The sequence below is a fragment of the Heptranchias perlo genome, chromosome 12, assembly GCF_035084215.1.
Source record: "Heptranchias perlo isolate sHepPer1 chromosome 12, sHepPer1.hap1, whole genome shotgun sequence".
Classification (NCBI taxonomy): domain Eukaryota; kingdom Metazoa; phylum Chordata; class Chondrichthyes; order Hexanchiformes; family Hexanchidae; genus Heptranchias; species Heptranchias perlo.
In genome coordinates, this window is record NC_090336.1 from 35,376,969 (window position 1) to 35,392,485 (window position 15,517).

General features: G+C 42.7%; 2 protein-coding genes across 7 annotated transcripts in view; one reads left to right on the top strand and one right to left on the bottom strand.

Annotated features, from left to right (window-relative positions):
- akip1 (A kinase (PRKA) interacting protein 1) overlaps positions 1-15,517 on the top strand; it is a 90,042-nt gene that overhangs the window by 72,862 nt on the left and 1,663 nt on the right. Inside the window, exons 1-4 of one of the 6 annotated variants that reach the window (XM_067993953.1) lie at positions 8,109-8,583; positions 10,072-10,692; positions 11,566-11,646; positions 13,664-13,759. In XM_067993953.1, coding sequence (XP_067850054.1) covers positions 10,084-10,692; positions 11,566-11,646; positions 13,664-13,759 — 786 coding nt within the window. In that variant the 5' untranslated portion in view covers positions 8,109-8,583; positions 10,072-10,083. Of the gene's footprint in view, positions 1-8,096; positions 8,584-8,649; positions 9,059-10,071; positions 10,693-11,565; positions 11,647-13,663; positions 13,760-15,517 lie in introns of those variants that run through there. The other 5 variants (XM_067993952.1, XM_067993957.1, XM_067993955.1 and 2 more) reach the window with 5 other exon arrangements.
- The window catches only part of c12h11orf16 (chromosome 12 C11orf16 homolog), a 40,727-nt gene continuing 32,680 nt past the window's right edge, over positions 7,471-15,517 (bottom strand). Inside the window, exon 11 of the mRNA XM_067993948.1 lies at positions 7,471-8,540. The gene's annotated coding sequence lies outside the window, so the exon portion shown is untranslated. The remainder of the gene's footprint in view (positions 8,541-15,517) is intronic.

Consider the following 15,517-nt stretch of genomic DNA (forward strand, 5'->3'; position numbering starts at 1 on the left):
AAGTTTATGTCAGACACCAAGAACTCAATGCTACAGAAAGCCTACAGGAGTATAAAAGGTGCAGGGGTGAAATTAAAAAGGAAATTAGGAAAGCAAAGAGAGGGCAAGAAAAAATATTGGCAAGTAAAATCAAGGAAAACCCAAAGATGTTTTATAAATACATTAAGAGCAAGAGGATAACTAAGGAAAGAGTAGGGCCTATTAGAGACCAAAAAGGTAACCAAGTGTGGAAGCAGAAAAAGTTGGTATGGTTCTTAATGAATACTTTACGTCTGTCTTCACAAAAGGGAGAGACGATGCAGGCATTGTAGTTAAGGAGGAGGAGTGTGAAATATTGGATGGGATAAACTTAGTGAGAGAGGAATTATTAAGGGGATTAGCACCTTTGAAAGTAGATGAATCATCAGGGCCGGATGAAATGTATCCCAGGCTGTTAAAAGACGCAAGGGAGGAAATTGCGGAGGCCCTGAGCATTATTTTCCAATCCTCACTGGATACAGGCGTGGTGCCGGAGGATTGGAGGACTGCTAACATTGTACCATTGTTGAAAAAGGGAACGAGGAATAGAGTAAGTAATTACAGGCCAGTCAGTCTAACCTCGGTGGTGGGCAAATTATTGGAATCATTTCTGAGGCGAATGGTATGTTGGCCTTCATTGCAAGAGGATTTGAGTACAGGAGCAGGGATGTCTTACTGCAGTTGTACAGGGCCTTGGTGAGACCACATCTGGAGTATTGTGTGCAGTTTTGGTCTCCTTATCTGAGGAAGGATGTCCTTGCCATGGAGGGAGTGCAACGAAGGTTTACCAGACTGATTCCTGGGATGGCAGGACTGACGTATGAGGAGAGATTGGGTCAACCAGGCCTATATTCACTAGAGTTTAGAAGAATAAGAGGTGATCTCATCAAAACATATAAAATTCTAAGAGGACTAGACAGACAAGATGCAGGGTGAATGTTCCTGATGGCTGGGGAGTCCAGAACCAGGGGTCACAGTCTCAGGATACGGGGTATGCCATTTAGAACCGAGATGAGGAGAAATCTCTTCACCTAGAGGGTGGTGAACCTGTGGAATTCTCTACCACAGAAGGCAGTGGAGGCCAAGTCATTAGATGTATTCAAGAAGGAGATAGATATATTTCTTAATGCCAAAGGGATCAAGGGATATGGGGAAAAAGCAGGAACAGGGTACTGAGTTAGACAATCAGCCATGATCATTTTGAATGGCGGAGCAGGCCCAAAGGGCCGAATGGCCTACTCTTGCGCCTATTTTCTATGTTTCTATGTTTCTATGAGGCACAGGATAAACCATCACTTAGAAAGGCACGGAGTAATCAAGAACAGTCAGCATGGATTTGTTACGGGAAGGTTGTGTCTGACTAAATTGATCGAATTTTTTGAGGAGGTAACAAGGAGGGTCGATGAGGGTAGTACGTTTGATGTAGTCTACATGGATTTTAGCAAGGCTTTTGACAAGGTCCCACATGGCAGACTGGTTAAAAAAGTACAAGCCCCTGGGATCCAAGGGAGAGTGGCAAGTTCGATCCAAAATTGGCTCAGTGGCAGGAAGCAAAGGATAATGGTCGATGGGTGTTTTCGTGACTGGAAGACTGTTTCCAGTGGGGTTCCGCAGGGCTCAGTACTAGATCCCTTGCTTTTTGTGCTATATATTAATGATTTAGATTTAAATGTAGGGGGCATGATTAAGAAATTTGCAGATGACACAAAAATTGGCTGTGTGGTTGATAGTGAGGAGGAAAGCTGTAGACTGCAGGAAGATATCAATGGACTGGTCAGGTGGGCAGAAAAGTGGCAAATGGAATTCAATCCGGAGAAGTGTGAGGTAATGCATTTGGAGAGGGCAAACAAGGCAAGGGAATAGACAACAAATGGGAGGATACAGAAAAATGTAGAGGAAGTGAGGGATCTGAAGGTAGCAGGGCAGGTAGATAAGGTGGTTAAGAAGGCATATGGATTACTCTCCTTTATTAGCTGAGCATAGAATATAAGAGCTGGGAGGTTATGCTGGAACTGTAGAAAACACTAGTTAGGCCACAGCTTGGGTACTGTGTACAGTTCTGGTCACCACATTACAGGAAGGATATAATTGCACTAGAGAGGGTACAGAGGAGATTTACGAGGATGTTGCCAGAACTGGGGAATTTTAGATATGAGGAAAGATTGGATAGGCTGGGGTTGTTCTCTTTGGAACAGAGGAGGCCAAGGGGTGATTTAATTGAGGTGTACAAAATTATGAGGGGCCTAGATAGAGTGGATAAGAAGGACCTATTTCCCTTAGCAGAGAGGTCAATAACCAGGGGACATAGATTTAAAGTGATTGGTAGAAGGATTAGAGGGGAGCTGAGGAAAACTTTTTCACCCAGAGGGTGGTAGGGGTCTGGAACTCACTGCCTGAAGTGCCGTGACCTGCAAGGCTACAGACCAAGTGCTGGAAAGTAGTTTTAGGCTGGGTGGCTCATTATTGGCCGGCGCAGACACGATGGGCTGAATGGCCTCCTTCTGTGCCGTAAATTTTCTATGATTCTATGATTCTTCTATGATTTATACAGCGCCTTTAACTTGTAAAACGTTCCAAGGAGCTCACAGGAGCGATTATCAAACAAAATTTGAGACCTAGCCACATAAGGAGATATTAGGACAGGTTTTAAGGAACGTCTTAAAGAGAGAGAGGTAGAGAGGCGGAGAGGTTTGGGGAGGGAATTCGGGAGTTTAGGGCCTAGGCAGCTAAAGGCACGGCTGCCAATGGTGGAGCGATTAAAATTGGGGATGCGCAAGAGGCAAGAATTGGAGGAGCGCAGAGATTTCAGAGGGTTGTAGGACTGGAGGAGGTTACAGAGATAGGGAGGGGCAAGGACATGGAGGGATTTGAAAACAAGGAAGAGAATTTTAAAATCGAGGTGTTCCTGGACCGGGAGCCAATGTAGGTCAGCAAGCAAAGGGGTAATGGGTGAACCGGACTTGGTGCAAGTTTGGATACGAGCAGCAGAGTTTAGGATGAACTCAAGTTTATGGAGGGTGGAAGATGGGAGGCCAGCCAGGAGAGCATTGGAATAGTTGAGGCTGGACATAACAAAGATGAGGGTTTCAGCAGCTGACGAGCTAAGGCAGGGGTGGAGACGGGCAATGTTACGGAGGTGGGTGTAGGCGGTCTTGGTGATGGAGCAGAAATCATCTCTCAAATTACAGTAATTTTGATTTAAATATTATTAGCGTGCTTTTAGCAAAATAAGTTGCTTAACATCTTTGCTTAGTCTGCTGAACGGGTAAATGGATTTATTCTCTATTGTGCCTCTGAATCATTTGCAGTAATGGATAATTGTTGCAGTTGATGTTTGGATTGATTTTAATTATAACATGGAACGTTTGAATACAGCTCAATGCTATTTCATTTCTTGAGTTATCTTTGAATTGCCCCCACAGATATTATATTTCACATAACAATTTGTTATAAGAACAACATTATGTAATTGAATTGATTCCTTTCCCTGGATATTGTTAGGTGAGGAATTCTAGGATATCCTCACAGGGACAATGAAGGAACAGCAATATATGTCCAAGTCAGAATTGTGTGACTTGGAGGAAAACTTGGAGGTGATGTTATTCCCAGGACATTGCAACTCTTGTCCTTCTTGGCGGACTGTAGATTGTAAATACCGCTGCCGCAATACACCGATGATGGAGTCCAGTGGCAAGGAAGCTGATCAAGCAAAATGATCTGTTCTGGATCGTGTCAAACTTCTTGAGTGTTGTTATGGCTACAGCTGTGCAGGTGAGTGTTGAGTATTCCATCACACTCCTGTCTTGAGCCTTGTAAATGGTGGACAGGCATTGAAGGGTCATCAGGTGAGCCACATATCACAGGGTACCCAGCCTCTGTCCTGCTCTTGTAGCTTCAATATTGATATGGCTGGTCCTGTTAAGCTTCTGGTCAATGACAACCCTAAGAATATTGGGGGTCTTGGCAATTGTAATGCTGTTTGGAGGGAGGTGGTTGGGCTTTTTTTTGTTGGAGATAGTCATTGCCTGGCACTTATGTGATATGAGTATTACCTGGCACCTGTCTGCCCGAGCATGGATAATGTCAAAGTCCTGCTGGCATGGGCTGCTTCATTATCAGTGGAGTTGAACACTGTGGAATCATCAGCGAACTGCCCCACTCCTGACCTTATGAGAGATGGAAGATCATTGATAAAACAGCTGAAGATGGTTGGGCTGAAGACGCTTCCTGAGGAACTCCTGCAGTGACGTCCTGGGGCTATGATAATTGGCTGCCGACAACCACGGCCATCTTTCTTTATATCAGGTATGACTTCAGCCACTGAAGGTTTTTCTCTTTGTCCCCCAGTGACCTTAGTTGTGCTAGATCTCCTTGGTGCTATACTCAGTCGAGCATTATTTAGATTTCAAGGACAGCAACTCATCCCTTCTCTGGCATTCAGCTCTTGCACCTCTGTCTATGATGAGGTCCGGAGCTGAGTGGTTCTGAATGAACCTGAACTGAGTGCCGGTGAGCAGGTGCTATTTATGACTTCTTTTTACTGATGATTGGGCAGATGCTGATAGAGCAGTAATTAGCTGGATTAGATTTATCCTTTTTTGTGGATTAGATATACCTGGGCTCATCCACAGTGTTGAGTTGATGCCAGTGTCATAGCTGTACTGGGGAGCTAGTTCTGATGTTTTTTTAAAAAATTTGTTCACGGGATGTGGGCGTCGCTGGCAAGGCTGGCATTTATTACCCATCCCTAGCGAGATTTTTACAACTGAGTGGCTTGCTAGGCCATTTCAGAGGGCAATTAAGAATCAACCACATTGCTGTGGGTCTGGAGTCACATATAGGCCAGACTGGGTAAGGACGGCAGGTTTCCTTCCCTAAAGGACATTAGTGAACCAGATGGGTTTTTACGACAATCCGGTATTTCATGGCTATCATTACTGATACTAGTATTTTAATTCCAGATTTTTATTTTAATTCATTGAATTTAAATTTGCCAGCCTCCGTGGCGGGATTTGAACTCGTGACTCTGGATTTTAGTCCAGGCCTCTGGATTACTAGCCCAGTAACATAACCACTACGCGACCGTACCCTTCAGGTTTTTAGCACTACAGCTGGGATATGATCAGGGTCTATAGCCTTCACTGTGTCCAGTGCACTCAGCCACTTCTTAATGTCACATGAAATAAACTAAATTGGCTGGACACTAGCATCTATGGTGGTAGTGACTCTGGAAGGAGGCTGAGTAGGATTTCCACTCAGCAATTTTGGCTGAAAATACTTACAAACACTTCAGCATTGTCTCTTGCACTGACATGCTGAATTTCACCATGGTTGAGGATGAAGATGCTCATGGAGCTTCCTCCTCACAATAGATTGATTGTCCACCATCATTCTCAACTGAATGTAGTAAGGCTCGAAAATTTTACTTTGATCTATTCGTTGAAGAACCACTTAGCTCTGTCTAAAGCATTTGCTGTTTAGCATGGAGTTGGTCTCACATTGTTTCACAAGGTTGGCATCTCATTCTAAGATATGCCTAGTTCTGCTCCTGGCATACTATTCTATACTTGCCATTGAAGGTTGGTCCCTTGGCTTGATGGTGATTGAAGAATGTGTTGGGCCATGGGGTAACAGATTGTGGTGGTATACAATTCGCTGCTACTGATGGCCCAGAGCATCTCGTCCACATTACATGATGCAGAATGTCCTCACTGTGAAGATGAAACTTCATGTGCACATGGACTGTGTGGTAGTCACTACTACCAGTACTATCATGGACAGATGTGTCTGCAATTGGTAGGTTGGCTAGGATGAGATCAAGTAGGTTACTCCCTCGTGTTGGTTCACTCATCACATGATGCAAGCTCAGTCTGGTAGCTATGCCCTTCAGTGGTGGTACTGCCGAACCACTCTTGGTAGTTAACACTAAAGTGCCCTACATACTGTGCATTCTGTGCCACTGCTTCCCTCAGTACTTCCTTCAAGTGATGTTCAGCTTGGAGGAATACAGATTCGTCAGTAGGTGATGATCAGCAGGAAGTTTCTTTAAACTTCTTTGGCCTGAAGCCATGAGACTTCATGGCATCTGAAATCAATGTTAAGGATTCCCAGGGTCACTCCCTGACTATATACCACATTGGCCCCACCTAGGATGGGTCAATGGACAGAATATACCCAGGGATGGTTATAGAAGAGTCAGGGATATTGGTTGATATGATTCTGTGAGTACTACTCTCTCAGGCTGGTTACTTGACTGAGGGCCAACTCTCACAACTCGGGCACCAGTCCCTACATGTTAGAGGATTACTTTTCAGGCTCAACTGGACTGAGATTGCTTATGTCTTGTCCAGATATGATGCCTGACTCCTTGCTGATAGGTCTGTCTGATTTTATTTTACTTATTATTGAACATTGTCGTGATTGTTTACAACTGAATGGCTTGCTAGGCAATTTCATAGGGCATTAAGAATATAGGAACATAGGAACAGGAGTAGGCCATTCAGCCCCTCATGCCTGCTCCGCCATTTGATAAGATCAACCATTTAATGTGGGATTGGAATCACATGTAAGCCAGAGTAGGTAGGGATGGCAGAATCCTTTCCCTGAAGGACATTAGTGAACAAGTTGGGTTTTTATTACGATCCAGGAGCTTTCCTTCTGGTCGTGACTCTTGTGTACGTCTCCCAATCTATCTGAATGCTCTCATACTTATTCCTTTATTATTGGACTCAATTTCCATATCCTGCCTTTTTAAAGCCCAGGTTATTCTGCAAGATAACAGCAAACATTTAGCGAGTCAGTGTTGGATATCACTAAATAAAGGAGCTGTCTGGAAGGACATGCGAGTGAGAGGAGGAAGGATTGTGGGTGGAAAGTCAGCCTGTGAAGGAGTGAGGAATTGGGGTCAGCATGTAGGCATCAATGGGCAGAGGTCTTGAATGAGATTGGGCACTAAAGGGGGCCTTGGAGTACTTGTGAGTTTTAAGAGGTCTTTGAGGTAATATTAACCTAACTTGCGGGGCGGGAAACCCACAGGATCGGGTGGACCGCTGGGTTTACACCCCGCCCAATTTACTCTCCATTAATCGGGCAGGGTGTAAAACCAATGTTACACCTGAACCCGTCAGTTTCCCGACGGGCGGGTTAGGTTAAAATTGCACCCCCCCGTGTCCTCCTCAAGCAGAACCTCCAAAGTTGTTTCATCAAATGGTACTATTCTGCATCATGTGCTTGCTGCAGACATTACTCCCAACTTCAAAAACAGGACAGCTTTAAGGGTGACCAGCACCCCTTCAAAGAGCTACTAGCATTGGACCCTGATGTGCTCTCAGTGTATCATGTGCTATGCTCTGTAGCATCACAATTTCATACAATGAATAGTTTTCACATTATAGGATGAAATCAGCTCTCTGTACTACATACATGTGTGCAATGCCCCAAAATATCGGCCCCCATATATTATCTTTATTTGAATTATTGTACACATTTTCATAAGCTTTTTGTTCATACTTGATTCTTCCATTTGTTCCTGTAAAGACAGGTTTAATTGCTCATTCATTTTACTGGTTTACATTGCTAGTGCAAAATGGCTACAGCGTTTGTCTACAAAACAGTCATTTTACTTCAAAAGAAGTGAAGCACTTTGAGACCTTTTGACCGTGTGGTGGGACACTATATGAATGAAAGTTTTTAAAAAATTACTGGTAACCACAACGCCATTATCTAAAAAAGCACCCAGACCGCGAAATCAAAAATATTTGAAAACCTCTGCAACTACTCAGCAAATCATCCGCATGTTCAAAAGGTTAACATTTCAAGCATAAACCTTCATTAGAACTAGTCCAATTTTATCATTTTCACTCTGGTGTTGCCAACTCTAGTTGGACGTATTCCTGGAGATTTGCATCACATGACCTCCTGCTGCCAACGGCCCTGCCCCCACCATTGGTCGTCCGACACGTTCAAGCCGACAGACTCTTTCTTACTCGATTGGGTGATTCTTGACTGTCAGTCAAAAATCTTTTTTCCCCGCCCCCCCATCTCCAATATTTTTATAACTAATAGATGAAAGTGTTCAAAGAAAATGAAACAAAAAGAGCAATTTCTTTAATGCCCCAGTGATTTTGTTTGCAGCAGTGTTGGTGAGATTAATCCAGGCCAATCTTAGAGGGTTGGCAATTCTATTAATCAAGTCCTGGCACAGCACCTGCTCTGAGAACTCGTCATACGGTGCGGCGCCTGATTGACTCCTGGTGCAGATCGGGAAATGGACGTTTGATTGACGTGGAGGAAGGGGCGGGTTCTCTCGTGACGGCCCGATCGGATGGAAAGTTGGTTATTTGGCGCGCTTTGCAGCAAACATCGCTACTCGTGAATGTAACGGAGTAAGAGAGTCGTTGCTTTGTTGCAAATATTGTAGCAGTCGCTTGGCGCTTCCCTGCCTTTGCCCGAGTTTGAAGTATTTCCTGGGGAAGGAAATAGGCGCCGAATCAGTCTGGAAGAAGAGGTTCCGACAGGGTTTCCTAAAAGTCATAAGCGCGGGGGGAGAGAAAATTATAAACAGAGGTTAGGAGTGAGGCTTATTTTTATGATTAAAAATGTATGGATTTTTTTCAAGTGGAAGGCTGCAGTTATACTGTGCAATTGGTCAGAGAATAGTTTGCAGCTGTTAGCACCAGAGTTATACTGTGGTCTGATTATAGCTATGTATCTGCATTCCAGTTGTAGTGAGCGCATTCTGGTTACAAGCCGGTACAAAGTTCCACTCCCAGCAATTAGAATTTCAATATTTTTAAAGTTTAGGTCAGCGCACCTACACTCAGCTTATTTTTTAAAAACCGCTTTAGCCCAATAGACCCCTGGGCACTTTGTAAACCAGGCTTCAAACCACACTGCAGTTATAGTTAATACAATATCTCACAACCTCCCTGAGGAGATCTCACACCATTGCACTCCATCGGGACATGTCTCTAGAAACCTTTTTGCAGCAATGTAAAAGTGACAAACACACAATACGTTTTGAAACAGGATTCCGAGAAAGGTAAAATTATTTTGGCTTTCATGATTCAGACAGCTGAGTTATAAAGAAAAGCCAAAGAAGTTGAATTGATTCTTCTTAAGCAGATGGGGAGATGAATTTATTTTTTGTAAGTACTGCAGGGAATAAATAAGATGGATGTAGCAAGCTCTTGTGAGAACATACAAACAGTGACAAATCAGCTTAACATAAGGAATGACTCCTTCACAGTTAGCATTGTTGATTTATGAAATAGACTGTCAAAGTGCACAGGAAATGCAAAGAGAAGAGCAAGCTGGATTATGAAAATACTTTTTAAAAAATTATATTGAGTCCTGGAAGATTGAGAGAGCAAGTGGGCTGTTTTATGTTATTATCCATGTAGATATAAATGAATGTAATGAGCAAGAGGTCCTGACTTCCACACTGAAGTGTGAATGGATGGGAGAACCCAACAGCCAGTACTCAACTGGGTTAAATTAATATCAGCTGATAAGCTAAAAGGAACTTAAAGTAATTTATCAACAGAACACTGAGCTATTCACTCATTGACATTCATTGTCCGATCCTGTCCTCGCCCAACGTTTTCATGCGTGCACTTCCAGCGGAGGTATCTGGATAGTGATCAGGAGCACAGATCCTGGATAAATTGATCCCTCTCTAGCCCACTGGCACAGAGGCCAAATGTAGAGTCCCTGTATTAAATCAGCTGACTCGACATAAATTGAGGCTGAAACCTTGGGCCTTCCTGGTCTACGCTGCTTGCTACTCACTGGATAAACTGACTGGCAATCGGGGGAGCTCAAAACTGCAGCATTTAACTCACTGTACCATTTACTTTTCATGATGTATACTGCCATCCTGATAGAATGAAACCTATGCTTATGATGGTTAAAAGTGGAGCTAAAATTACACTGAAGACTGACAAACTATTGTGATATCACTGCTACAAAATAGTATTGTCACAAGACAGTATAATGGAATTGTTGTACAATTTGGCAAAACAAATGTTGATAAGAAATTTCCTCTTTCACCAGGGTTTTGTCACTATGGAACATGGCAGCTGCCAGCTTCAAAGTGCTTTGAGGCGCTCGTCTCAGCTTGGGCGCGAAGTTCTGGAACGTGCTGAGAAGAGGAGAGTACATTGGTCAGTTGATGATCTGTCATGCGGTAGAGCAAGGGAAACAGAAGGATCCGCAGTTCAGAAAGACGAGGTAAAAGCACAAATTGAAGCATGCAAAATAACAGCGTCTTCACCGAGTGATGAGATATTGGCACATGATGAAGCATGTAAAATAGCATCTTCAACAGCGGAAGCTGAAGTTATAACACAGGAGAAAATATGTGAAATGTCACCTTCAACAGCAAGAGATGAGATGAAAGCACAAGATAAAATATGTGAAACAGCACTGTGTTCAACAGCAGCAGATAAGGGGTTAGCACAAGATGGAGTATGCAGAATAGCAGGATCTTCAACATCAGGAGATGAGGAGTTGGCACAAGATGGAGTGTGTGGTACAGCAGCCCCTTCAATAGCGAGAGATGAGATAATAGCACGGGATGGAGTGTGCGGAATAGCAGCACATTCAACAGCAAGAGATAAGGTGATCGCACGGGATGGCGTGTGTGGAATAGCAGCACATCCAGCGAGAAATAAGGTTGTGGGAAATTCTATTTGTTTTGTTTTCCTAGAAACATTTCAAAATACCAATGATAGGTTTTTCTTGAACACAAATCATATTAATGACATTTGGTACATTCTTAGATGAATAAAATCATTGAAAATACCAGGGACACCTACAGACCACTGTTAATCATACAATGCCTTTTGTACTTCCATCAACTTGCTGTATACCATGAAAGCAATGTATGATAAAGCACTGGAACTTAAGAATGAAAACTATTGAAAATAATATTTTAAAATTGTTATAACATTGAAATGACAACGTGGAAACAGGTCGTTCGGCCCAAAATGTCCCTGTTAATGTTTATCCTTCATGCGAGCAGTAGTCCTAATCCCGTGTGCCCGCTCTGTTTCCATATCCTTTATCATCCTTGCCTTCAACTATCTATCTAACCTATTGACATGGTTCCTGCTTGTCTACAACTAACTGGTCTACAATTCCCTGGTTTCCCTCTCTCACCTTTCATATAGCGGAGTGACGTGCAATTTTACAATCTAAAGGAACGGTTGCTGAATCAAGAGAGCTTTGGTAGATTATAGTTAGGGCATCTGCAATGTTCTCACCTACTTCCTTTAAAACCCTTCAACAAGACGGCTGATCTTCTACCTCACCTCCACTTTCCTGCACTTTCCCATATCCCTTACAGCACTTAGATTACTCTCCTACCAATTACGGCATCATTTATTTGACACTGATGGCAGATTCAAAAATATATTTATCTATTATTATTATTACTACTATCTTAGCTTTAGGTGTAGGCCTGTTGTAGTGTCAGCATCACTGTAGACTGACTGGCTTATGGTAAATAGAACCCCACTAGTGATTCTGATTATGTCTCTTTGTCAGGGTGAAGCAGAGTGCACTGACGTCAATGAAGCCTTTGCTTCAGTTCTGCAATGTTTGGCTCACACCACCAGGCACTGTAAGGTAAGGTATGCAGTTATTAGGTTCTCTATGATGTTTGTTTCTCCATCAAATTTCCAGACATTTTTACAGTCTGTAGCAAAATGAGTTTTGTATTGCAACTGATAATGTCTGAGCATGTTCTCCAAATTAGAGGATTACAATTACTCATCAATTCAATTAACAAACTCAAGTTGGTTTTATATCACTACAAATATTAATTACAAAGGTCATGTGATTTGTAAAGCATCAAGATGATGTACACATTACAGTTGGAAAGGATGCAGTTGAACAGGTGGAAAAGTTTGTATACCTTGGTGGTTAGTGTCTGAGATCGGAGTTAAGAAGGAAGACGTCAAACAAAGGATTGGACTCACTTCTGCTTTTGGAAGATTAAGCAGGATATTAGTAAAAACTAAGGTAAGAGTTTATGAAGCGATGATTATCCCCATATTATTGTACGGATCTAAGTACTGAAACATGAGAAAAGGTGATGAGTAAGTGATAGCAACAACAGAGATGAGTTGGTTGAGAGGAGTACTGGGAGCATCCAGAATACAAAGAATCAAGAATAATACAAGGACATGGCTTGGACAAGAAACAACGTTTATACAGAATATCCAAGAAAGGCGACTGCGATGGTTTTGGCACATCTCAAGAATGGAAACAGCTAGAAAAACTTTCATGGCCCTGCATGAAACAAGAAACCAAGGAAGATCAAGGAAGCGCTGGATAGATCAAGTCAAGAGTGACTTGTCACAGAAAGGGATACAGATGACTGAAGTGGACAGGCTAGTTCAGAACCAACAACAGTGGAGTGAATTTATTCGGCCCCAACATCGCTACTGAGCTGATGGATGGGAATTTAGTAGTATTAACACAAACTAAACTTCCATTTTATTTTATGCCTGGTGAAAGCTGGAGTTTAGTCCCAATGTTGTTCAAGTATTTGTTTTTATTTACTTACAGGCTGATTGGTGGTATTGCTCACAGGTAGTCTGGGGTCTGGAGCATAGTTGTAATGCTAACGTGCCCTGCTCCTGTAAGGGTTGTGCTCAAATTTGCCCTTTGGGGAAGTGCTCTAAAAAGATCACGGTGATTAGGTCCTGAGGTCAATTAGAGGTTAATTATTGTTGGAACATTTTCTAAATTGCCAGCTGCTTGGCTCCCCTTTGTTTTTTCAACAACCTCTTCAGATTATCTCAAGGACAAAAAAAAAGCAGTAAATCACCAACTTGGGCCATCCTTCACAGCTTTGATCTGAGTGATTTTTGGTGGTTGTGGGGAGGCAGGTGAATGGGGACCATGGAGAACGATCATCCTGATACTTGATGCTGATATTTTTCATTTACTTTGCTTTATACTAGTAGAAAGGAATATACAATCTCTACTCTCCTCCCTTACTGATGTGAAGGCCTATTGCTTCTTATAGACAAGCTACACTGTACATTTTGCACCAATGCAAAGCCAAAACTGATTCATATTTGTTAGCCATGGATATAATTAAGTTGGCCGGATCTAATATTGACAAGTAGTACAAGTCCAGCTCAAAGATGTAATTTTATGGTATATTTGCAACTGAGGTGAAACTTCTGTTTAACCTTTTTAATGTGAGCAGAGTACTTGCTGTCCTGTTGTTCTTCAGTAACACTGAAATTTAACCAGCATTTAGGTATGAGCGATCTGAGCTCTACAGAAGCACTCAAGCAGTACTTTGCTTTGGCTGGTTGGTGATGCAGACCAGCGGTACAACTTAGCTCAGCTAACCTCCCATCACTCTAAGCAGGTATTAATCTGAAACTGGTGTCTGGAGTATAACAGCACCATAAAATGATTCTGAACCACTGGCAGAAAAATACATAGTGGTGTGTGTTCAAAACTTGGTGTGTCATAATGATTGTGTTGTAAGGATCAGCCAAATGAGTTAGTGACGAACTGAAACAAAATAGCCTATTTCCGGTGCACTGGATGTAAATAAGCCTGAATACAATTAACCTATTATTATTATTATAATAATAATCTTGTAGCTTTTAACTTGCAGCACTACTATAACAATGTACCATTTTGTGAAAGAGACGAATTGGAGGAAAACCATATTCGACGATACCACAGGGGTTCATCAGCCACCAAAGCTCCTGTGAGTGATATCTGGGGTCTAGGTCTGGAACGGGCAGGGAGCAAGAATGACTTGAGTAATCACACTGCACCTTCAGAGTGAACCCATGCCAGGCTTTGGCTACAATTCTGTTGGGAGAGAAATTTCTGCTGGAAATTTGAAATAAAAATAAAAAATGTTGGAAATACACAGCAGATCAGGCAGCATTTGGAAAAGAAAAAGACAGATTAATGTTTCATTTGAGCTCCCATGAAGTGTCCTACTCAAAACATTAATCTGTATTTCTTTCAGATGCTGACTGACCTGTTCTGCGTTTTAGCATTCTCTGTTTTTATTTGTTATGTTTGCATTTTCATTGCATATTAGCCAAATAGTTGACTCATTTAGTTTGAGAATTGAGCCGGTTGAACTACAAAAACTGCTCCTTCCAAATGCTCTTTAATTTTCAGGGATTTAATTTCACTTAATGTTTTAAAACAAAAAGAAAGGTGCTTTGGTGATAAGCAAGTTAATCCGATACTTCAACCTTTCCTACGGGAACTAGAGCTTAACATACACTGAGCTAAATCCAGAACCGGAAAATTAAAAAAAAAACACAAGCCTAGATATTTGGCTGCACAGCACTGGTTTTTTGGGTGCTAAATGGCCTCCCAAACCTCCAATATGGCGGGCAGGAAGCGCACCATGATTACAAGCCGGAAGTGCACTGCCTGCCATATAGGTAAAGACCAAAAAATCGGTGTGCAGTGTCTCAATGCCTGAAACAGACGTTAGTCCCTTTGCATATGCAAATACGGGGCCTATTACCTGTTTGAAGTCTGCACTGCAAGATTGGTTTGCCTGGAGACAGCCGGCATGTCTGCAGTCAGGAAAACCAGGCCTATGCAGACCGCAACCAGTAAGATAAGTTTCTAAAATATACTTAACTGAACGTGGAGCCGGACAGGAGCAGAAGTGCTCCTCCCGACTCCACATTTGAAGAACTGTGAGCCACTGCCGGCAACCTTCTCCCTCCCCCCCCCCCCCCCCCTCTTCCCCACCCCCCCCCCCCCCGTTACTCCCTGCAGCTCGCCGGCTCAATGGAAATGAGGACCAAGGCCTCACCATTCAGGCGCAGAAATTGATTCCTGCACCCCCGCACACCAAATATGGATGCACCCAAATTTTCTTTAAAGCTATTCATATCCACAAATAGATTTTTGAATAGTTTCAGTTCAGTGGAAGCAATGTCACCAATTTCCTTTTCTGAAGGCATTGGCTCCTTGCTATGGTACTGTTCTATTGGTTATACTCTGGTACCTCCCCCAGTGGCCATTAGTTCATGTGGTGAATGTCCTGATGTGTTTCACTGACCAGAAACAGATGATATCTAGTAGGATTTAGGGGAGATGATTGAGAGGACTGGTTTTGAGGAGGATTTTGAAGGTAGGGAGAGGGTTAGCAAGGTGGTGGGGTTTAGGGAGAGAGTTCAAGAGTAAGGCCGAGATGGCTGAAGGCTTTGCCAGCAGTGGTAGAGCGGTGCTTGTGCAGGAGGCCAACGTTAGAAGAAGAGGTCACAGAATTGGGATCGATTGAAGAGGTCGGTGGGAGTGATACCATGGAAAGATTTGTAATCCAGGGCAATGATTTTGAATTAAATGCATTGGATATAGAACCATTGGAGGGTGGCGAGGATTGAGATGATGAGCAAGCAGGACTTGGTAAAGAAGTTTTGGACAAATTGTAGTTCATAGATTATGCACAGTGGAGCTAGATAGCTGGTAAAGACAGGACTGAAGA